Source organism: Scleropages formosus, chromosome 25 (assembly GCF_900964775.1).
Source record: "Scleropages formosus chromosome 25, fSclFor1.1, whole genome shotgun sequence".
NCBI lineage: Eukaryota > Metazoa > Chordata > Actinopteri > Osteoglossiformes > Osteoglossidae > Scleropages > Scleropages formosus.
The window spans coordinates 17,861,675-17,884,614 of NC_041830.1; the positions used below are offsets into that span (position 1 = coordinate 17,861,675).

General features: G+C 57.0%; 1 protein-coding gene and 1 long non-coding RNA gene across 2 annotated transcripts; both read right to left on the minus strand.

The window, feature by feature from the left end:
- Positions 1–1,428: 1,428 nt before the first annotated feature.
- Positions 1,429–16,089, minus strand: LOC108921394 (rho guanine nucleotide exchange factor 18-like; the record flags this gene model as incomplete). Its single annotated transcript, XM_029248994.1, has 25 exons — positions 1,429–3,856; positions 3,936–4,426; positions 4,510–4,977; positions 5,078–5,125; positions 5,332–5,486; positions 5,950–6,084; positions 6,165–6,347; positions 6,461–6,534; positions 6,625–6,803; positions 7,288–7,364; positions 7,610–7,855; positions 7,972–8,089; positions 8,215–8,340; positions 8,438–8,688; positions 9,001–9,141; positions 9,346–9,449; positions 10,071–10,212; positions 10,695–10,728; positions 10,941–11,002; positions 14,521–14,680; positions 14,780–14,891; positions 15,079–15,156; positions 15,332–15,376; positions 15,810–15,861; positions 15,951–16,089. Coding segments are annotated over 25 exons (3,660 nt in total), but the record flags the coding sequence as incomplete, so codon positions are not given.
- A 1,810-nt stretch (positions 16,090–17,899) lies between these two features.
- Positions 17,900–20,689, minus strand: LOC108921612 (uncharacterized). Its single transcript, XR_001965067.1, has 3 exons — positions 20,633–20,689; positions 18,165–18,292; positions 17,900–18,003 (listed from the first exon to the last, which is right to left on the minus strand). It is a non-coding gene; the product is annotated as an uncharacterized LOC108921612 (long non-coding RNA).
- Positions 20,690–22,940: the final 2,251 nt, after the last annotated feature.

The following is a 22,940-nucleotide window of genomic DNA, read 5'->3' on the forward strand; positions in this document are numbered from 1 at the left end:
GACTGTTTTGTTTCCGGATATAGTTACCAACGGTGATACAGAGACTTAGTGACCGGACAACAACACAAACAATCCCGCCGTCGCACTGCGACGCCGCTCTTGTACTAATTAACGAGCCAATGAGAATTAGGAACCACTAATGTGGCTGCGCATCCGCACCAATCACAAGTGGAGCGGAAGCGGAGGGGCGGGGGCAGGCGCAGGCGCAGGCGCCCACCTGACAGTAGGTTTGAGCAGAAGGCGCAAGAATCGCGAGAATTGTCTGCGCTCAGCGGAAGTGGACGAGCGGAAGAAGGATAGAGGAGGAGGAGGCGCGAAAGGAAGCGCTCGACAGGTGTGTTTACTCAGCCGTTTTTTGCGTGTTTGGTGGGACTGCGCTGTGGGTCAGTCGAGCATGTTTATTTGGTAACGAACGGAACAGCCTATAGATAGTGCGCGACTAAGGACGCGTCCACAATTGAATGAATGCCTCTCCAAGTTGGACAGCAGTGCCAGTGCCGCGGTTCGTGCACTCACGTCTGTCTGCACTGCAGCCTGCAGGCAGATGGCAGCACGTACCTGTAGTACCTGGCTGGCTGTGTGTCCTGGACCTGGACAGTAGTGAGCGCTGCACACACTCCGTGTTCATCTGAACTCAGACATCGAGTCCATTGACCCCCCCCCCCCCCCCCCAGGTGAGGTGGGCGCATGTGGTTCAGCTTCGTTTCCCCCCCCACTCTACTCAGCCGTGTTCAGGCCCAAGTGTGTACCCCACTCGCCCCCCCCCCGGCCCTTGAAATAATGGATAAATAAAATAGGGTTTCCGTATTGAAAATGTTGATATCCGCCCTGTTAACAGGAACTGGTTGATTGTGCACCGAGGGATGCCTGTATGTATTTAGTGCTACACTTTCCTCGGTCGTTTACGGTGTAACGAAATGCCATTCCGAAGAGCACAGTGTTACTCTGCACTGGCACACGGACAGTATGTGTTAGAGGCGCTGTGAACTTACTGAAAAATGTCTGATGCTAGATGAACTTCATTTGATGGTGATTAAGGCTTTATTTAGGGTTAGGGTAACTTAAACAGTTTTGTAACAAATATCCTTGTGTGATCGTAGCGCTCGTACGTAGCTGGCAGCGAGGAGGGACAATGTGCTCATCGCCGGTTGACACGTCCCCCCCGCCCCGGCACTGGGACGCGTGACGTCCAGACACACAGCAGTGTGTCCCTGTCGGAGAGGAGTTGCTTTCCAGCGCTTCGCTGTGTCCAGTCCCTCGTTATTCCTCACCAGCCTCCATAAATAGCATATTTAGTCAAAAGACATGCTGTTCACGTTCCCCTGTAGTGTGTGTGTGTTCCACTGATGTATGGATGAGTGACCCATTGTAAGTAGTGTATCTAGCAGTGTAAGTCACCGCAGTGAATAAGGTGTGTGGGCTGATAACACTACATAGTATCCATTGGAAGTCACTTTGGAGAAGCATCTGCTAAGTGAATAACTGTAAATGTAGAATATAAGTTTGAAACACACCTGCAGTTCCTCCTCAGTGCTGCTGCTCCCTGAAAGAACACATTCTGTCTGTCTGAGTTCAGAGTCACGTGTTTACAGTTTCTACAAGGACCGGAATCCAACCTCCTGTTGTGTAACTTGGTAAATCATTGTAAGCAGCCTAACATTTTTGGACGCTTTGGAGAAAAGCATCAGCTAAATTGAGTAAGATGGATCTTTCAGCAGTAATATTTGACAGTAATGATTTTGAGTTGTTGAGATTTCCAGTATGACAGTATTTGCCCATGCTGCTTTACCCTAATGGTCTGTACATAGAGAACACAAACTCCAGTCACTCATTTTAACGTGCGTTAGTGTTTTTTTCATGTTTACTCTGTTGTGCTCAATGGCTGCTCTGAACCCTTTGCTGGGGACTGGAGCTCTGTTGTCAGCAATCACCCGTGACCAGGCGCACACGTGTGTGGGTGTAGTGCCTGTTGCATCTTTGTTCGTGATCATGTGAAGCCCATTTTCTGAAGTACCGTGGCTGCATAATGAGTGAAAATGGGAATGGGAAGTTATACCCTTTTTCGCACAATGGGCTCATATTTCTGCAAGCTGTTACAGTGATGGTCTCCCCCTCCCAGTCTCTTTTTCCTCTCCAGGCGTTGGCAGGCCACATGTGCACTTCCGTGCACTTCCATGTACTTGATGAGCTGATGCTGCTAGACTCTAATCTGGTCTATGCAATAGTGTTCTGTTAGACCAAGCGGTAAACTGAAGTCTCACACTCACACATTGTCTGAAACCACTGAAGTTAAGCCTAAAAAGCGTTTTGGGACCTGGGACAGATGTCAGTGTATCTCAGGGAGAAAATTGTTACAGTTACAATTACAGTTGTGCGTCTGCAGCTCTTGTGCAGTTTGTGTTGGCCGCTGTTATGGAAGTGAAATCGCAGAGCTACACCCTGATGTGGTCTGAATGTGATTTGAAAGGACTGTTGTGACCTTCAGAATAGTGATCCACTCAACAGAACCTGGTCTTTGTATATCAGCCACCAGTAGTGCAGTCCTATCATCCATAGGCTGTAAAAGTCTGAGCAAATAATGCAGCGAAATCAAGAAATCCATTAATTGTTTTATTGCTAAAATAATTTCTTCTAAGGCAACATTTCTGTCATTTCCCAAGACTTAGTGATTACAGGAGTAAGTAAAATCACTGGTGTGCAGATAACAGGAATTGCAGTTTGCGACCCTCAAAGTGACTAAAATGTCAGTGGCAGCATCCAGGATTTGTGTGCATATTTACAACTTACCCAGAGTTTCATACAGAAAAACATCCCCCCCCTTTTCTTTCTTTCTTCTTCATGGATAAGTTACTAAAAGATTGGTGTTGGCGACAGGCTGTAGGATGCAAGCAGAGGTTCGGGTAGCGAATCATGTTGTCGGCTGGGTTCTGTACACACTCAGAGAGTATGGATGAATAAGGCGAGCACCAGAGATGCAGATCCCTGCAGGGACTCCAGCTTCGTACCTCCCCCAACTGAGCATCATGGGAACTACTCAGTCCTTGGTCAGTAAGTCACCCAAGCAAGATTGCAGAGGTATGTGACTCACCTTCAGTGACAGCGGTTCCAAGAACACCTACAGGTAGGAAGTATGTTGAGTGGAAGCGTTTCCCTAGGGTTGGACTGTAGCACTTTCTCAGTGGGCCACAGGCACACGTGTGTATATGTAGGTACAGGGAAATGACCAAGTCGGACTGAAGCAGGTTTAGCCTTGCAGTCCTATCCACCCCCAAGCACCATGCCTCTACTTTTATGTAAATATCTGAAGGGGAGTCTCTCCCCCTAAGCCAACGAGGAGCTGTAACTACTAGTGGGACATGTGATCTACTGCAGGTAGGATGCATCTCCCACGACAGCAGAATGATCACATCCTTCATGCCCTTAAACATTTCAGCTGAAGCTGTAAGACTTTTTACAGTGGTAACCTGTGTCAGCGGCCCAAGCACAGCAACATACTGGCATTTAGCTTAAGACAATGATAAAAGTATTTTCACAAACACATGAAATCAGGAATTTTTTTAAAAAAAAGTCAAGATTTGTCCCTTTTAGCGCTTTACAGAGTGCTCAGAAAGCAACAACCCACAGTTCCTTCCTTTTGTGCTCCTTCTCCTCCTACCGCTTTCCTCAGTCTCTTTCGCTATGCTTTCGCAGTGCATGAAACACTGACATTCTTTGCATAAAATGTGTTTTTGAAGGATGGGTCCATTCTGAAACAAGAACTCTGCTCAGAAGAAGATGACGTCGTCTTCAGCGGCGGGGAGCCGGTTCAGTTGGGGGTCAGGCTTGGGGGCCTGGTTCTCGAGGAGAGGGGCACCACCTGCGCACACAAAGACAGCCATGAGGCCTACTGCGCTTTTTGAGCTGGAACACGAGAGTGCGGCGGGCGCCATTCTCACCTGGACCGTGCAGGTGGAGTGAGCCGAGCGGCTGCTGTCCTCGCGCATTCCCGTCTTCCTTCTCCGAGGGTCTGAGCAAAGTGGATGCTGTGGGGGGAGCAAAAACGGCGCCAAACCCAGGGAGTTAGTCCAGCAACCCTGCAGCCAGGGCTCCTGCTAGCAGCAGGGGGTGGGGATTGGGACTCACCAGCACTCTCGGAGCGCTGCGCCGCCTTTGCCTTGCCGCCCTTGTCCTTGCGCAGCGCCAGCTTGGTCGGAATCTGCTGCTGCACCTCTCTCTGTTTTGCTAGCTGGTTGGTGGTGCTCAGCAGGTGGATGGGGACCTCCGGCTTGGCGGGGGGCATGCCAGCGCTCTCCCGCCGTGGGGGCACCTCGGGTCGCTCCAGGTCATCCGACAACGCCGCAGGGAGGCTGGGACGCGCATGCGGCGGTGGCTTGGGGGGTTTGCGCAGCTCTCGGCCGGCACTCGGGAACTCGCCGTTGACTGTGGCCTGCGGACACGGAGGACAAGGGCCCACTGGGGATGCTGTCTCGCTGCTTGCGTTGACAGCCCACCCTTGCGGAGCCCACCTACCTGTGTGGCATCATGGGTAAGCTGGCCAGGGTTGGCAATGCTCATGTGCTTGCGGAACCTCTTCTGCTGCTGCTCCAGGCGTTCTCGCTCGCGCTCGACAGCCCGTGTGGACTCGCGCAGCCGCTCCAGGTCCTGCTGGTACTGCTCCCGCTGCTCCTGCAGCAGCTGGCGGTCCCTCGTGAGCCGAGCTTCCAGGGCGTGGCACACCTCCTCCCGCCCGCACAACGCCGCCTCCACTGCCTCTGTCCGGCGCCGCTGCCGGTCGCGTTCCTGCTCCCAGTGTGCGCGCTGCTCCCGGTACTCGCTCTGCAGCCGCTGGAAACTTGCCAGCTCCTCTCGCTGCTTCTCCAGGTTGCGCTGCTTCTCCTGCTCGAGCAGCGGGCTGGTGCGGGTGCGGCACGGTCGCTCACGCTCAGTCTGACAGGCGCGGTGCAGCTCTTTCTGGCTGTCCTGCTGGGACACCACAGCCTGGGGGGACGAGGTACAGGGAGGGCAATGCTGTTACACAGGGCCCTTTTATTTATTTTAGAAAAAGCACTGAAAAAAAAAATTAAAATGGGAATTTTACCTGCAGGCTGTAGAGAATCCTAGACAGCAGGTAGACCTGAGTAAAGAGCTAGAGATCAAGTGGGGGTTAGACACTTTTTCTCCACCTCCACATGCTAAAGGTGTTGCACGGGAGCTGAGCTCTCCTTTCCTACCTCTGGCCAAGGGAAGTCACTGGGCCACGGGGAGTTGACGGGGGGGGGGGGGGTGCCCCAGGCTGACGGCTGTTTGAGGAACACCCAGGGCTGGTCACAGGTGCGGGGCAGCAGTACTCACCTGCGACAAGATGAAGGGTGGACACTCTCGGGAACCGCCTTCCAGCTGCTGCGGGTCGTCGTGGGCATACAGCCCCTGGAGCTGAGGGTCCGAGTTGGCCCGCTGACTCCTGTCTCTGGACGGGCCGTCCCAACTGTGGGACTTCATGGTGCCAGCTACATAAACACACTAACCTGTCAGAGGCTTGGAATGGTTACACACACACACTGCCTAAAGCTGCTTGTCCCAAACAGGGTCGCAGTGAACTGGAGCCTAACCCGGCAGCACAGGGCTGGAGGGAGAGGGAGAGGGGACACACCCAGGATGGGACGCCAGTCCGCCGCACCCCCCGCTGGGAATGGTTAGTGCTCCTCAAACCTCCATTTACATTTCACATTTATTCACTTGGTGATGCTTTTCTCGGAAGCCACTTAAACAATTATTTACAGAACTAGGTTTTTTTTTTTTTTTTTTAACTGGACCAATTTTAGAGTAAGTACCTTGCTCAAGGGTTTTACAGCTGGAGGTGGGAATTGAACCTGCAACCTTTGAGGCCACAGGTAGCAGCTTTACCCACTATATGACCAAAGTTCTCCCCGAACCCACGTTACTGAGTGTGTTGAGTCTCCTTGCTCTTACTGTTGACGGTGGAGGTGCTGTCATAGCCGCCAAAGGTTTCCGCCCTCTTGGGAGGCCCCCCTGGGCCATGGTCCTGCTCCAGGGTGTCGTAGGACTTCCTCGCGTGGGACACCAAGAAGTTTTGCAGGTTCTCCACTGTACACAGCGAGACCACATCAACAGCTGGGCTTTAACAGAGCGACCAACAGGAGCTCAACATGTCTGTAACAGCTGACCTTCAGTGATGGCTCCGTTGAGGAGGTGCTCTCCTCGCTGGAGGTCAGAGTCATCGCCCCGCAAGAGCAGACGTGGGCATGACACTGTGTCCTCCATGCCCATGACCTTGGCTAACTCCACAAAAATCTTCAGCTTCTCTGTCAGGGTCTGCATGACCTGTGCATCTTTAAGGCGGAGCAGCACTGCAGGTTGGTGAGCAGAGGCGGGAGCACAGTGACAGTGTGGTAAGGTACCTCATATGCACCCCTTTAGGCCCTACTGGGCCTGAAAGCCATCCACATATCCCCTGCCATACCTTGGAACTCCTGCTGCAAGACAGTTTGTATCTCCTCCTGCTCTCTTGCAGGTTCTTGCTCCACCTTGCAGCAGCTGCAGGGCACAAAAGAAAGGAGCAGCAGAGGGTTGGAGGCTGAGCTCAACTAGGGGAGAAAATGCAGAGGGTTTGAGGGCAAGACGTACTTCTCCACAGCCTGGCGGATGTGGCCCATCCACGTGCTGCGCTCCTCCTTGGACATCGTGTGGATCTCGTACATCTCGGGCTCTTTGGATGAGGCGCAGATGAGGAACATTGCTTTCTCCTCATGAGCCACCTCTCGCACAATTAGCTTCTGGAGGCTGATCACTGAGGGCTTGTTGTCCTATGATCAGAGCACAGGACTGAATGCGAAACACCTGCCATATTTTTATTGCATTGTATCTGCAATTGTGTACAAACAGTATAACTAACAGATCTGATCCCCCAGAGAAGCATAAATCTCACTTTCTCAATACCCAAATGACAATACTTCTCATGACTAATTCTAGAAAATGTTATCCATCTTATGAGGCATTCATTATCAGTGTGAATTGAGGTTGGGTGTCGATATGGTGGCACAGCGAGTAGCGCTGCTGTCTCACAGCACCTGGGTTCGATCCATGTTCACCCACAGTGTGCGAGTTACCCATTGGAAGTGGCATATCTGATAGAGTAAGTCACAACCGTGAATAAGGTATGTGGGCTGATAGTAACACTACATAGTATCCATTGGAAGTCACTTTGGAGAAAAGCATCTGCTGAATAAATAAATGTAAACATAGAATGCGCATCTGCGCGCGCACGCACACAGTTTAGGTCGGACTCACCACAGCGGAGAACGTTAACTTCTGATCCTTTTCTTGGAGTAACAGGAGGACATCCGATAGGAGCACAGCCAGAATATCTGAAAAGATGTACATATGTAGATGTGTTTATACAGAGTGAAAACTTCCTTCCCTGAAGAAAAAAGAAAGCAACACCACATTTGTACATGACAGTCCACGTTCAGGAGGGAGCGGTGGCCCGGCCCGGCCCTGAGCAGAAAGTCCTTGATGTTGACCCACCAAGAGTACTCGGCCGCATCGGAACACCTTCAGCGCCAGCAAGAACCGTGCAGCAGTACAGATGGAAGGCGCTGCCCCTTGTTACCTTTGAGTCGACCAGATGCAGCCTTCCAGCAGAGGGGCCCTTCGTGCAGCAGCTTTCGCCCCCCTCGGGTCAGGTCCTCCCGCCTGAAGAGCTGGCCGTCCTTCATCTTGCCGGCGCACCGGGGCTCCATCCTACTGGCGAGGTCTCGGAGACGAGTCTCCTTGCTCACCTGCGCGTCCACGTAGACGAGGATGTCTCGGAGCAGTTCCAGGGCATGGGCCAGGCCGTCGTGCTCCTCGGTGCCTTCTGGGGGGGGACATAAAGATGCACAAAGTCAGCCTTGTCCACAGAGCACCCCCCCACCGTGTTCATACTGAGGGGTTCACTGCTGTTCAGTCGTCATTAGCGACAAGGTGCACTACCATCTGTGTACTGCAGGAGGCGCTCCACCAGAACGGGATACTTGGTGATGCGTTGCGTCACCAGCAGGACGCACTCCGGCACGGCGAGACGACGCACGATGGACAGGTTGCTTATTTTCTTAGGGAAACGGAAAGTAGAACATGGTGAACTCGTTTCATGTGCACAGAAACACGAACGCAAACGCGTCAGTGCTTAGTCGTAGCTGCATGCAAATCACTGCTTCTGGTAAGAGCTTTCCTCACTTGAATCAGGCTCTGAAACCTCTTGTTGGTCTGGAGCTGCTCCTTGTAGAAGCTGACCGCATCATGGTGGTGACCGCAGAAGTTGCTGTAGCTTCTCCTCATGCGGTCCCCGATGTCCCCTGAGAACTGCACCCAAACACCCGTCACTGTCCCCATCCCCACTGTCGCTGACGCATCGACATGTCGTGACACGCGTGAACCTGGCCCCTCAGAGGCCCCTTACCTGGGCGATGAGGATGTCCCCAAGCTGCCAAATGACATAGTTACGCTCACTCCCGGGCTCCATTGACTCGCGCCGGCGCTGCCGGAGACGGGACAGGAAGTGCCGGTGGACCTCCAGCAGGTCCTCCAACTGAGGGAAAAGGCGCTCCAGGTCGCTCTGGTCCATGTGCAGCGACTTGTGCATCTCATGCACATACACACCCAGCATGATCTTGAGTGTGCGCACGTGATGCATCTCCGTCTGCATGAGCTCTGCAGCACCAAACACACGTTTATTAACAATGGTGCACATGAATAACTGCGGTGTCCCATCTGCTGGTGATCACAATCTATTTTGGACAAAATGGGTCACTGGAAACCTGGTTAAATTTTTTTGAAAACGCAGCACCGCATCAATGTGCAGACCAGTTTTTACCATCAGTGCCATCCAGCTCTCATGAGCAGGCTGCAGGAAGAGTTGCTGTCAGGCATCCCTGCTCATGAATGTAACCTTTACAGTGGACACAGGAGAGTGCCTTTCTGGGAGAACTTTTCTTCACGTGCTTTCCTTGAGCCGCTGCTTACCATAGATCACATCCTGCCTCTTGACATCCTTCTTTTGCAACATCTGAAGGTACTCCTGATCCACCATAAGGCTCCAGGAATCCAGCTCCAGGTCCTGGGCGTCAGCCTCCAGATCTGCTTGCAGGTCGGAGTAATGGGCATCTGAGCAGGAGACAGCAGAAGGACACTGAAGCTCAGCCTGTGTGCCAGGGCATGTTGTCCTCAGCGCTCAAGGTCAACCACAGCTCACCAGGTAACCCAAAGCAAATTCTGCTCTTCTGTCACAGCAATAGCCTCCCCTTGGTGTGCTGCCCCACACGCGCACACACACACTGCAGATAAGTGTCATTCAGTGAGCAGACCAACCTTCTCCGATGGAATCGGTGGTGGACGAGGACAGAGAAATGGAGTCGTCCGCCACCAGTCGTAACCTGCCGCTGTCAACATCCTCCATCTCCTTGGGAAGGGATCTGCAGGAGGAACAACCTTCAGAACCCTGCGCAAACATCACAGACTGGCAGCGGAACAGCTGGCTCACAAAACTCATTGTGATGACAAACTGGACTGGACAGGACAGGACTGGAGAGGCCCACCTTCAAACTGCCACTTATTGTATTGAGTTTCTCTTAGGAGGAAGTCAAATAAGAGAAATTAAGGTGCACACTGTCTCCTGTGTTCTGCTTTATGTCAATTTACAGCAGTAATTTACAGCCTCTGTCATGTTCTCTCCACCCTCATGTAAGAGGCTCCCACACAAGGAAGTGCAGCATATCAACATATAATAATCGTACTGCAATATTGAAGCCGTGGCTGAATGAGTTTTTTTTTTTTTTTACAGTTCTTAGCGAAGCACAGTTATTGTGCAGCTTCCAGTGTCGCTGCAGGCTGCTTTAAAACACAGTTACAGCGTTACAGGTGTGGCCAGTCATGGGAACCAGGCAACGGTCGTCCCCTCGCTCACCCTCGGAGCTCCGCGACCGCAATGTGTCCAACGGGTCATTTTAAGGAACAAATCATCCTTGTTTTCTGACATAAGGGTGTATTTCCCGCAATGACGAGACAGGAAGTGGGCGGCGCAGAGCGGCACTGACCCGCTGGGGCTGCTGCAGGTTCTTGCAGGGACTGCAGGCTGGGAACTGCTCCCTCGGGGGGTGATGGTCATGCCTGGGCTACGGGGAGAGCCGGAGGGAGCGTGGGCCTCAAGGCCAGCCAGGTGCGGGGCCTCCTTCGCGGCTACAGAGAACGGAGGAGGAGGAGGAGGACACTTGGAGAGGAGCCTACAGAGCACCACGCTTCACTGCATCTTACTGTCCTAGAAAAACACCTCCAGAGTCTGTTAGTGCAGCTCACAGCTTCACAGGGAGGAGAAACTATCCAACCTTCAACGCAGGTCATGAGTCTACAAGTCGCTCCTAGACTTGACTATGAAAACCCCAATGCTGCCAGTGTAAAACTCCAGAGCAGCACAAGAAGGTCCCTGGTGGACCAACGCCGCTGTGCGTCTGTTCCCGGCGCGTCGGCGGAGAGCGAGCGGGCGATCCGGCCGTGTCCTCGGGCAGCTGCTGCCGATGCCCCATGTGCGAAAAGGCGACTTATTCCAATTTATCCCAGGGTACTTTGCCATAACTGACAGCAGCACTTCAACACATGAGCTGTGGCGCATGCGCGCACACATGCACAGCACAGGGAACTCAGGGGCCCCAAAGGTCACTTACCTGGGCTCGGACTCTTACGGAAGGGGTCTTTGAGCTGCAAAGAGAAAATGGGGGGTACAGATACTGATGAGAAGAAAACAAGTCCTCCAGCAGAATGTTTGAGTTCAAACTGGATTTTTCATGTTAAAAAAGTCCAAAATCTAAGGTGCGTTCAGAAGAGCGTGAACCCCTGCACTCGGTCGCTCGCGCTCAACCCTCAATCAGCCCTGAACACCGGGGCACCTCCGGCGTCAAGCTCAGTCCTACCTTGCTGGTTCCGCACTCCGGCAGAAGGTTTCTGCAGCTCCGGTGGACATTCACCGCACAGTCTGTCAAGACAGGAGCAAACATCACGCGATGGGACGGCCGGCGCGTCGGCGCACGCAAACCTTCCCCGGGGGCTCGTGTGTCTCAGGACAACGGTCACGGTCACATTCCCCGTGGCACAAGAGCCCCTGTCCCAAGCGGTTCCGAGAGCTTGACGTAAGGGTGGGGGGGAGCAAGTTCTTGACGTGAACTCTCTCGAGTTGTGCACTTCCTCTGTTTACTGCGGTAAAGTCAACCCACATTGGGTAGACAACCAGCGGGGGGCAAGCGGACATAAATCACACAGCACTCTTGAGACACGTGACGCTTTGACGAGGAATTCCACTCGTACCGTGGCGCAGCCAACAAACCGGTCACTCCAGGGCAGCTCTGATGGGGGAAGGGAGTGTCCATCGCCATCCAATGGGCACGTGAGTTCACACATAGCCCCACCCACGGCCACAGCCACGCCCACTAGCTTCGACAGACACCTTTCCCCCGCAACAAGACACGCCCGCCGTGACTTGTGCAGAAACTGGCCCGATGCCGGGGGATGGGGGGGGTAACAGGAAAGGTGAGTTTGGGCGCTGCTCAAGGTGACAGACGGCAACTTTAACTGATATTCAAGCGGGCAAAGAGGAAGCAACAGAGATCCTCCACTCTAGGTTCAAATCCCCATGATAGAAGTACTTACTGTCAACCGACAGGGTAGGAATTACCCTGCTGCATAAACAGGTAAATCGGTGTAAGCGGCACTTTCACAGGAGAGCGTTCAATAAATGAAGGGAGGTGATGGTCGCGTCCGCCCCGCGCCATGGGAGGCCTCTGGGTTCAGGGTGAGCGGTTAACGCTCTCCGACACAGGAAGCGGTGCCGCTCCTCCAGCCGAGCAGGTGAGCAAATAAATCGCACCTGTGTTTGTGCGTGACGGCGGCGCGTCCCCCTGGACAGCTGAAGCTCACGGGCTTCAAACAGAGGAACGAGATGGCGAGGCTGGAGGGGGGGGCATATTTCCTACCAGGTCACACTGGGCAACCAGCATCTCTTGTTACCATGGTGACACCACTGGACCACCTGCAGACCCCCCACCGCTGGAGATCAACACAGCTGAGCGCAGCCACAGCGGGAGGAGGAGGATGAAGAGGAGGATGAAGAGCCCATCGCGGTCAAGCTGCGGTCCACCAGCGGTCCCCGAGGGGACAGGTCACGTGCTCAAGCAGGACCGAGTGCAGCTGCGCCGCCCGAATCGTCACTGACTTTTCAAACAAGCACAGTAACAAATAACAACAATAAGGCGCTTTAGCGGCGTCGGAGCCACGCGCGTGCCGTGTCAACAACAACAAACATCGCGCGGATCGAACTCAAACAGAACGAAAACAAACCGAAATCATGGGCGGGCGGGCGCGCGCGCGCAGTCACAGTGAGCGTCGTGCCTCTTTCCGTTGCTGAGATTTGCGCTCGAGGCCTCGGTGCGGCCGTTCGCAGCTCGTGTGTGTTTGTGAGACCACGAGCTTCACCTGGTTCCAAAGTGGCCCGAACCCCTCCACTCCCACGCAGGACACAAGAAGGAGAATAAACATGATCACAACAGCGATATGGACGATTCTACCTCAAGGAATTATGGGAAGAGATCCGCGAGTCCGAGTCGCAATCCCAGTCCTGCGAGGCCGGTGGCGGCGGCGGCGGCGGCGACGCGCTTAAAGGGCCACACATCCCTCTGGGGAACGGCGGCGCCACTGTGGGCGGGGCTTGTGGGCGGGGCCTGCGGGGCGGGGCTCTAGCTGATTGACAGCCGGCTGACGGAGCTGAAGGTCTTCTGGAGTCCACAGTGGGTCCAGCATGTGACCCTGAAACCTGTGTGGTCAGCGTGGTGAAGGAGATTGTGTGTGTGTGTGTGTGTGTGTGTGTGTTTGTAAATATAAACATGCGGTGAGGAACTGAGCAGTGACTCCACAGCAGGATCTCAGTCCAGGTCCCTCCACAGGTTCGCCGTTCCCTGCACCACCACCGCCACTGTCCAAAGGAGGGAGGGACCAGGATGCACTTCTCTCATTTCGCCACCTGGGGGCAGTGCGACCCCTTCCTGCGCCCAGCCCCTCGGCCCTCTCCGGGACTCCTCCGGACTCCTGCCCCCTGAGCCACGGATCTCCCCGTGGTTCCGAAGAAGAGTCCGGAGCAGGCGAGCAGCTGCGGGGTCCCTGGATGCGTCCCCCGTCGAGGGCGCGTCCCTCACTCCAGGGTGCAACCGCAGAAACCTTACGGGGACAAGTGCAGGTCCTCCGCCGCCACGCCCCCTGCCGGTTGCAAGGACTGGGGTCCCCTGGCGGAGCGGCGCCCCGCGGAGGAACGTCCCCGAGTTGAGAGACACGTTCCCGCTGATCGCCCGGCGTGTCCAGGATGGAGAGGACGACCGTGTCTGTAGCTCACGGGACATGAGGAACGGCAGCTTGGTAATCCAACAGGCTGCAGGTTCGAGTCCCGGCAGGAGGGCCTGAGCGCGGATGCTGAGCGCTGCGGAGGGAGCGAGTCAACGGCCAGTGGAGACGTCAAACCCGAGACGTGGGACAGGTGACGGGGCGTCCCTCCGCTCGCAGCTAAATCTCGTGCGACGGCGCCTCGGCGAACACATCGGCTCGACTTGTTTACGGAGCGGCGGCGCAGGACACAGACGAAGCGCCACTCGCACCCGGGATTTATTCGCGCTGCTGGGCGATCCTGCGATTCGTCTGCTCGCCCAGCTCCACACGCAAGCGCTCGAACCCCTTTTATGGGCAGGGGATTCCATTCAGGGCTCCTCATGGTCGCGAGGCCCCCAAGTACGGCGGTAACACCGCGGTACATCTGGAATGTACCGCGTGGCGGGGGACACGCGCGCCGTGTGACGACCGCCGCCGCCCGTTCCATTCAAAACCTGCGAGAGCAAGAGGTCGCCGGGGTTCGAGAGCCAGGACAGGGGCGTCAGACGTCAACCCCTCCCAGCGGGCACTTGAAGTACTGCGGTAAAGAGCCGTTCCCGCAGCGGCTGGATGTGCGTGGTGCGGAGGAGGAACGCGTGTCGAGTCCCAGGAGGGGCCGGAAGGTCCTCGGGTCGCCTCCTCCCGCTGGCACCAGGCCGATGTCAAAGGTCAGGGAGCGTAATGGGGAACTCGTCGTGTTCCTCTTCTCTGGCCGGAGCAGAAGTGGTCCGGTGTCCTCGTTTACGGTCACATCCGTGTTCGCGGCGCCTCTGCGTGTGCGGATCACGTGTGGCACTTCTGCAGACCGCAGGACAGAAGAGGCGCAGCGGAGCGTCGATCGCTTCAGGTCGGCTCCGGACACCCTGACGAGCAGCGGCATAACGCGCCTCGCCTCCCCTCCCCCACCCCCCCTCGGCCGCTCACTGCGGGCTTCGCGCTCATCGTGATGTAACGTGCAGCTTCCTCTTTCCTGTAACCCGTGAGCGAACCGCGCGTCGCGTCCGGCCGCTCAACGGGCCCCAGTCGTCACAGGGTCTTCGCGCACAGGGGACGGCGGGTGGGCGGGGCTGCGTGACGGACACTCACCCAGGCACTGCAGGCCGTGTTTCCTCTGCAGACTCCTGCAGCACACAGAGCAGGTGGCCAAGCTGGAGAAGGTCCCGGGGACCAGCTGGTGACCACTGCCAGGGCCCGGAAGCTTCTCTCTGTCCCTCTCCCTCTGCTGCTCTTTCTCCCGACTCTTAGCCTGGGGGGCGGAGGAGGAGCGTGCAGGGGGTTACTGGGGTGGGGTGGGGTGGGGTGGGGTGGGGTGGGCGGTGCAAGGGGGACCTCCTGCGAGCTTCACCTTGTCCTTGTTGAAGGAACCGGTGACACGGCTCTTGAGGGAGCTCAGCGTGCGCTTCACCTTGGTGCCTCGCTCCACCTTCTCCAGCTGCTCCTCCTCCTCCTCCTCGGTCCTGAGAGGAACAGTGGGCCCAGGCTGAGGTCGAGGCCGGAGACGCGCACACGCACATGCACACGCACACGCACACGCATTTGCCAAACCCCAGTGACCCCACACCATCGCAACTCCAGCCAGATGCTTCGAGGGGCTCCCAGAAATCCCGTCTCCATGGAAACGGCGAGCGATGCACTGCAACTTACTCTTTGGACAGGAACTCAAACCAGGTGACGTTGCCGGAAGCTTCCTTGGCGTCCTTGCGAGTGCTCTGCTGCTTGGCCCTGTCGGGAGAGGCACCGTGAGCCCCCTGCGGTGTCCCGTGTTCCCTGTTCGTCCCCGACTTCCGGCTCCTTCTGAGAGTCCAGCTTCCGCCCAGTGACCCCAGTGACCCCAGTGACCCTGAGTGTGAGAAGCAGCTGTGTTCACCCCCCCACCTACCAGCAGGTGACCACCTACCCGTGATACTGCTTCAGCTCCTGCAGGACCTTCTGAATCAGCAGCCTGAACGGGAACAACACACAGGGGGGCTGAGGGACTGCCGGGGGGGTCGGGGGTGTTCCCCGAGATGATGGCTCAGCCCACGGGGGCGGGGGGCGGGGGGGTTTCACACAAACATTTGCGTTGGTTCAGTAAAAGAAGGACTCTGACAGTGGGAGTCCAGTGCCGTCCAATGAATGTCAAATACATACCCTGATGGAACGGTGTCCAGACATGTCCACTCGTGTCAAGCAGCGGCTCTGTCTTTTATTATTATTATTATTATTTCTACTACACATTGCTACATTGTTACACGCTGTTATTCCACATTGCTGTGCTGGACGTTACTTTTCACGTGTCCTGTTCATTAGCGCACTGCAGGTAACGCCATCAAGAGGACGTCACAAGCGGTTGGGGGGGTCCAGGTGAGCGGCGGTCGGGACTCCTGTCCACTTACACGTGACTCTGTCCTTCGTCGCTCTGCAGCGTCTCCTCCGGCTCCGGACCCCCTGCAAAGCAGGACCCCGTGAGACAGCGCCCCCTTTCGGCACGAGCCGCGAGAACCAGTGCGGAGCACAGCGGGGGGGCCGGAGCTGACCTTCCGCAGCCCCGGCTGCCCGTTTGGAAGTGGTCAGCACGCGGACGGTCCGGCGCCTCTGTGACGTCAGCGCGTCCGAGCGTGACCGCAGGCTCCGCCCACAAGCACCGGGCTCCTGGGGATCAGAGCAAGGGCGGCATCGTCACCTTTCGCCACATCGGATACGCGGGCCCCTCCGCGTCCGTCCGTCCATCTCCTCAGGGACCGGGGACTAGAACCGCAGAGGGACGCCACACTTCTCCTCTCCCTGCTGGACCGCACATCTTCCTCCGACACCTTGACCGCACTCCGTGTTTGCGGCTAAAAGTGTCGTGTGCCGCCGGGAGGCGGAGCATCGTGACCCCACGGCAGGGGGCGTGGCTCCAAACGGTGGACAGCTCTGGGTCTCGGGTCTGGAGACGGAACTGGGGAGCGCAGCGGAGAGCAAAGCGCCCCCCAGTGGTGACGCACGGCATTGCTCCACGCGTCATTTCGACGCACTTTTCACCCCTCGGTTCTGGTTTGTGTCTCTTATTAAAAGCCTCCTTCAGTGTTGTGAAAACGTGTGCGTGTGTCTCCCTCCCCCCAGTGGGGCCCCAGTGTGTTTATCATGTTAACTAACAGTGTGACCAGTGTGACATCATCTTGCCTGTTTCCAAAGGCGCTGCACCGTTACTCTCGCTGGCGCAGCAGCAGCGTCCAGCCGTTCGTTCGGCTCCACGTTCAAGTCCCACGAGTATTAGAGACAACGGCGGCGAGACGACGATGTCGGCGAAAGTCTCGTTACCAGCTGCGAATCCCCCTCCGTGCTGCTGGACGACTCCTTCTCCGGCTGGGGGGGGCACTGCAGGTTCGAGAAGGGCGGGGGGGTGTGCACGTTCACGGCTGGCAGAGGGGTCTCCTGTCCCGGATCAGTGTCCATGTCAGAGGCATTGAGGCTGAGCCTGTGGAGCGCGCGCACACACACACGCGCGCACACACAAACAGGCTTTGTGGTTTGGTCGCGCTCCACGCCCGGCACACTTATGATCTCTGCGAGACACGTTGTAATATTTTGTCACGGCGGGTTCCGGCCCAACAGACACACGGCCGCGGTTCGGGTTGTGCGGCGGGACCACGGCCGGCTCTGGCGACCAGGACCGCACTCGGTGCCGCTCTTGCTTGGCGACGCTGCCGTTACGCTCTCGCACACGCGAGGGTGTGTCGCTCTTTACACTTCTCTTGTTTCTCTGCAAAGTTTCCGGCTCTTATTTTCACCTCGGGCCACAGTTCCCCCCACCCCCACCCCCAAGAGCTCGAACCCTCGTCTGCAGGCAGCCCCGTTTCAGCCAAATGCGGAGTCCGCCATGGAGTGACCCCCTCCGTAGCCTCATCCCGCAAGTGTGAAAAACAGAAACACACCTGCACACGCTCAGCTGTGTGACCCCACACACAAGGCACAGGCCCCACCTTCAGTGACGCACATATCAGCAAGGAGGTGTGGTGGGTCACCATGACGGGACCTCTGCATTCTGTGTGTGTGTGTGTGTGTGTGTGTTTTTCCAAAATCACTGCTGTCTGAAATACACCCCCCCCCTGCAAAGCCGAAAAGACCCTAAACTTTTCTCACACCACTAACACCCCAACACTGAAAGGACAGGAAGTGGCCGCTGGACAGATCGATGTCTCACAAACCGTCCACTCACCTCCTGGTCGTGTCCAGCGGAGACACCGCGACTCCCCAGCTGTGTCTGCGAGACACCGACATGGACCTCACGAGGCCCGGCAGGACGTCCTCGTCGGGCTCCATGTCCAGCAGGACCGCAGGGTCGCCCGCACCCCTGGGGATGCTCACGGTCAGAGTGACGGCCGGCAGCTGCGTCCTCTGACTGTCCGGCGACACGTCCGGCGTGGACGGGGACGAGGTGGGAGGGGCCCGGTCCACTCCGATGCTGATAGACAGCGATGAGCGAAGCGACTCTCCGCCCTGCAGGTCTTGGAAGTAGTCGGTGTCTTGCAGCGCTAGGATGTCGTCATCGGCGCCGCCGTCCACAGGGACACCGAGCTCGTCGTAGTCACTCTCAGGGGGGGAGTCCTGAGGGAAAGAACGCGACCCGCACAGCTCACGCCTTTCACACTAGCCTCCCGTCCCCACGTCCCGCTTCCGGACGACCCCGGACCCAAACCGACCCCGTGCACACAACTGGGACACGGCGAAACTCCCTGCGAGATTGAGCTCTGCCCCCCCACCCTTACCTTGTCCTCAGCCGCAGCCCTGAAGAAGACGTCCTCGCAGATGGAGGGGGACAGCAGGACCGGGGGAGACCCCGGGGTCACGTCGGGGTCACTGGCGCGCTGCCGGGGACACGGCCTGCACTCGGACGCTGCCAAGAGGAGAACCGAGTGAGCGACGGTGACGCCGTCCCTGATCCTGCTGGGGAGGCGGGGGGTCGGCAGCGTCCTCTGAGTGCGAAGGGGGACGGACCGCAGACACACACGCACACAAGCACAAAGGACAGGCGAGAGCCAGCCACACACGTGGACTGACGCTTTCGGAGCAGGTGGCGAGCAGCTCATTTTCATCGCCTTTATCATCTTCGCCATCTTCGTGAGGATGGGGGGGGCGAGAAGCTGCTTGGGGGGCTGCTGTGTGTCAGCGGAGCGTCGCTCGGTGGAGCCGCCGTGAGACGGAAACCAGACGCGCCGCGGGACAAAAATAAACGGGCGAAGGGAAGAGAAGCGCGAGACGCACACAGAGACGCGGCTCCGGGACCGAGGGGAATCCGGCAGCGTCCAGCAGGCTCCGCGGGGGTCCCAGACGCCCTTTTATGGCGGCCGCGCCTCACACCCTTCCCGGGACCATTGGGTTCCTGTGCTGGACTGCGACCAGCAGCCCCCCCGCCACACACACACCGCAACGGCGTCCCCATCAGCTCGGCGCGTCCAGGCACGAGGTCACATCCCTCCGTTCATCCGCATCCTCTTTTTGAAACAGAGAAGCACAAGCGTACGCCTCTCGACACAGCGTTTTACCACGCTGGCACCGCGCTCGCTCCCAGGTGCGGCTGCCATGGTGTTCGGGGGCTCGCGTGAGAGGCGCGTTCCTCCCCTGCGTGTGGGCTGGGACCATCGAGGAGCCCCGGGAACGTTCCGGAAGCCGCGCTCGCACCCTGGAGAGGGGCCTTTACGAGCGGCTGGACGCACCGACGACGACACCCTGACCGTGGCTGAACGGCGGCGCTGGGTCAAGGGTTCCGATGGGACGCGTCGCTCCATTTGCGTGCGGGAGGTGCAGGAATATTACCCTACCGATAAAGTAAAAAGTAAAGGGCGTTCAAGGTGTCGCTTCCGAGCTGCTGACCTTGCGGTAAAAAGCCACTCCCTGGATGCACCCAGTTTAAGATGAAGAGGGCAGCAGGGGGCGCGGTGGTTAAAGTAGCTGCCTTGCACTAGGAGGATGTGGGTTCGAATCCCACTCCTGCTCTAGCGCTCTCGATCAAAGTACTGACCCTGAAGGAGCACGGTAAAAAATTACCCTGCTGTACAGATGGGAAAATGAATGTAAGGAGCTGAGTGCACGCAGCTTGCAGTGTGTCGTCACCTTGGAGAGACGCGTCAGATAGCAGAACCACTAGCGATGAGAGGAGAGACGGCAGAGAGAGAGAGAGAGAGAGAGAGAGAGAGAGAGAGAGAGACGCTCTCGGCTTGTACCTCTTTTGAAGGACCATCTCTTGGTCCACAGCTTGGAGAAGGACGGCCACGAGTGGTTGAGGGGCGAGTCGGCCATGGCAGCGCAGCCACAGCGCCGGGCAGCAGTGAAGGAGCACAGGCTACCCAGGAGGAGCCCCGGGGGGGAGGGATCGAGGGGGGAGGGCAGAGTGAGCGAGAGAGCGAGGGAGGGAGGGAGGGAGGGAGGGAGCGAGCGAGGGGGGACAGCGAACACAGCAGCGTCTGGGGACTGGACCTCCGAAGAGCGGCGTCCACCTCACGTGGACGCCAGACCCGGTGGACACAGAGTCCAGACGCGGTCGCTGTGGGTTCAAAGGCTCCACAGGAACTTCTGCAGGAGCTACGCAACCGTGAGCTGGACGCAAAGGACTCTGTCCCAGAGCCTTTGTGTCCTTTGAGAGGGGCGTCTGCTGGGGGTCGTCGTGGTAACGTGGGGACCAGAGTCCACTGGACCGAGCACCGCAGAGCATGAGGAACACGGGTCCCGAACCACATGTGCTGCACCGGACAGCAGAGCCCTAATATCTCGTTCTCTTCCTGTGTAAGTCGGTGTCAATGATGCAGTTTGTGGCGCACGGTGGCACGGCAAGTAGTGCTGCTGTCTCACAGCGCCTGGGTGGTGCAAGAGGATGTGGGTTTGATCCCCACTCAGTCTGTGTGGAGTTTGCACGTTCTCTCCGTGTCTGTGTGGGTTTCCTCCGGGTGCTCTGGTTTCCTCCCACACTCCAAAGACTTGCTGATCAGGTTCCCCCATAGTGTGTGAGTGACAGAGAGAATGTGTGTGTGTTCCACTGATGCATGGATGAGTGACCCAGTGTAAGTAGTGTATCTAGCAGTGTAAGCTACCGTGGTGAATAAGGTGTGTGGGCTGATAACACTACATAGAGTTCAGTGGAAGTCACTTTGGACAAAAGCGTTTGATAAAAGAAGTAACGGAAATATGGAGCAACAAATGTAACAGTTCATAAGCAGCAGAGAAAAAGAGGAGAACTTACATGAGTATGAGAGTGGAGAGATGCATCGCTGCAGTCAACTGTTTGTCTCACTTCGTGTGACAGGCGATGTGTGAACGGGGGATGGGTGACAGGAACTGCACAGTGGGTGTGTTTTCACGAACGCGTGTGTGTGTGTGTGTGCGTGCGCGTGCCACCACAGCTTGGCGAAATAAAGGATGCGTCAATACAAAGGTGGATGCTGTCTTGCTGCACTTGTAACACACGCCGTCCTCCTCCAGCTGTCCAGGGGACACACACCAGCTGCAGTGTGTCCTCACACGGCCTCCTTCTGCTGAGAAGCACCGTTTCGCACGTCGAAAAACTAACGTGAACAAATCTGAAATGGGTGGGTGGCAGGAAAAGCCCTCCTTACCTGGTTACCATGGAGACAAGGAGGTAGAGGAACAGGTGTCGGTCCTCACTGTGTCTCACCTTCACCGAAATCACACCTGATGGACTCGTCACGGGAAGAGCGAGTGCGGCGTGAGGCGATGGGCCTGCGGGGGGCGACGTCGAGCAGCCCGGTCACCTCGGCGGGGAGCAGAACGGCCGAGGGGGGTCGCGCACAGGGGCAGCGTTGGGACCTACCGTCGCCGCGCCGACCCGGTGGAGGGAGGGCGCCGCCGCGTGGCCGAATCGGATCGCTGCACGGCGCTAGGAGCACGCGGAGCGTTTCTGCCGCGTGATTCACGCACGGCTTTGGGCCCAAATAAGGGCCGGAGGAGCGCAGGAGCGGAGCGTCAGGACACCAGCAGCGCTCCGCACGCCTTTCATCGGCGTCTCCAGAGTAAACAGTGAATCGAGCGTTTCGAGAGCCGGTCGCTCTGTCACCACGCGAGTGGTGGAGCGTTGCTGTCCTCTACTGTCCTCCGCTTTCCCCCTTGTCCCCTGTTGTCCTCCACTGTCCCCCGCTGTCCTCCATTGTCCCCCACTGTCCTCTGTTGTCCTCCATTGTCCCCCACTGTCCTCCGCTGTCCTCTGTTGTCCCCCACTGTTCTCTACTGTCCTCCGCTGTCCTCCATTGTCCCCTACAAGAAGGGGTGTGTGCGGTGCGTCTCAGTGCAGGCGGGAGAAGAGACAATGGGAGTCGCGGTGCTGTAGACGTCTCCAGATCAAGGGGCGCTGTTGGCGCTGCACACACACACACACACACACACACACACATTAGCACTCACTGTATTGCAGAGCTCACCTGGGTCCAAGGCCCCGACTCCACACAGAGGAGCAGCATGTGAGAAGCTGGGGACCGCGTCGGTGAAACACATCCGGACACAGCCGGAGCGCAGAGTGCGAAGAGCCTCGGAAAGGAGATGTGGCTATCGATGGCTTCTCCTCCAGCGCGGTACCAGCAAGCCCTCGGTGGGCCTCGCACCCTGAGCCACAGCCGGGACCACGTGACCCTTGGAGATGCTCTGCCTGCTTGTCTCTGTGTGTGTGTGTGTGTGTGTGTGTGTGTGTGTGCGCAGCTCCAACAGCGCCTTGTGGAGCTGTATGTTCACATGTAGTGCCTGTGTGTACAAACATGTTTCATTCTCCTGCTGCTGGCACTTACACCATTCCCTCTGCGCACGTCCACACACACACACACACACACACACACACACACACATACACACACACACACGCTGAAGCCTTTGGAGGACCAACCAGCGTAACCATTGTGTTTCTGCTCTGCACCAGCTCCTCGCCACCCTGCCACAGCAGCTCGAACCCGAGTGTTCGGAGGCAGCGCACGACTCGGCGGGACCCACAGGGGCTCACGGAGGTGCGGGAATCTCCTTCAGCGGTCCACCGTGAAGAGTCTCCGGCGTCTGGCAGCCTCGGGTACGAGAAGGGTGTGTTTGGAGCAGGAGAGGAAGGAGGGACGCCTCCTCATCATCATTTCAAATTTTGCACAAATATTTGACCAAATTCAGGTAAAGAACGTTTGAAAAATGGTGTGAAATGCAGTTCTTCCCTGAATTGCGAGTATTTGGTAAATTCATTTCATTTCTCCGTTTCCTGAAACTATATTAGAACCTGTTTCCTCACCTCACATTTTGGAAGGGTCTCAGTACCAAGGTAGTACAGCACCACAGTGTCCCGTTGCTGGGTGCCACAGTAGGACGGGAGATTCGAACCCATGTCCTGGGAGCGGAGGGCCGCACCACACATTAAAAGAAAGCAAAGCAGGAAAGTGCTGTAAATAATAGTGACACTCGCAGTGTGTTACTAAGGTCGCGACCCTTCTGCGTAACGTGTCAGCCAGGAGGGGCCAGTTGAGGAGACCATGCTCCACTGGAAGAGCAGACACCCCTCCGATCCCCTC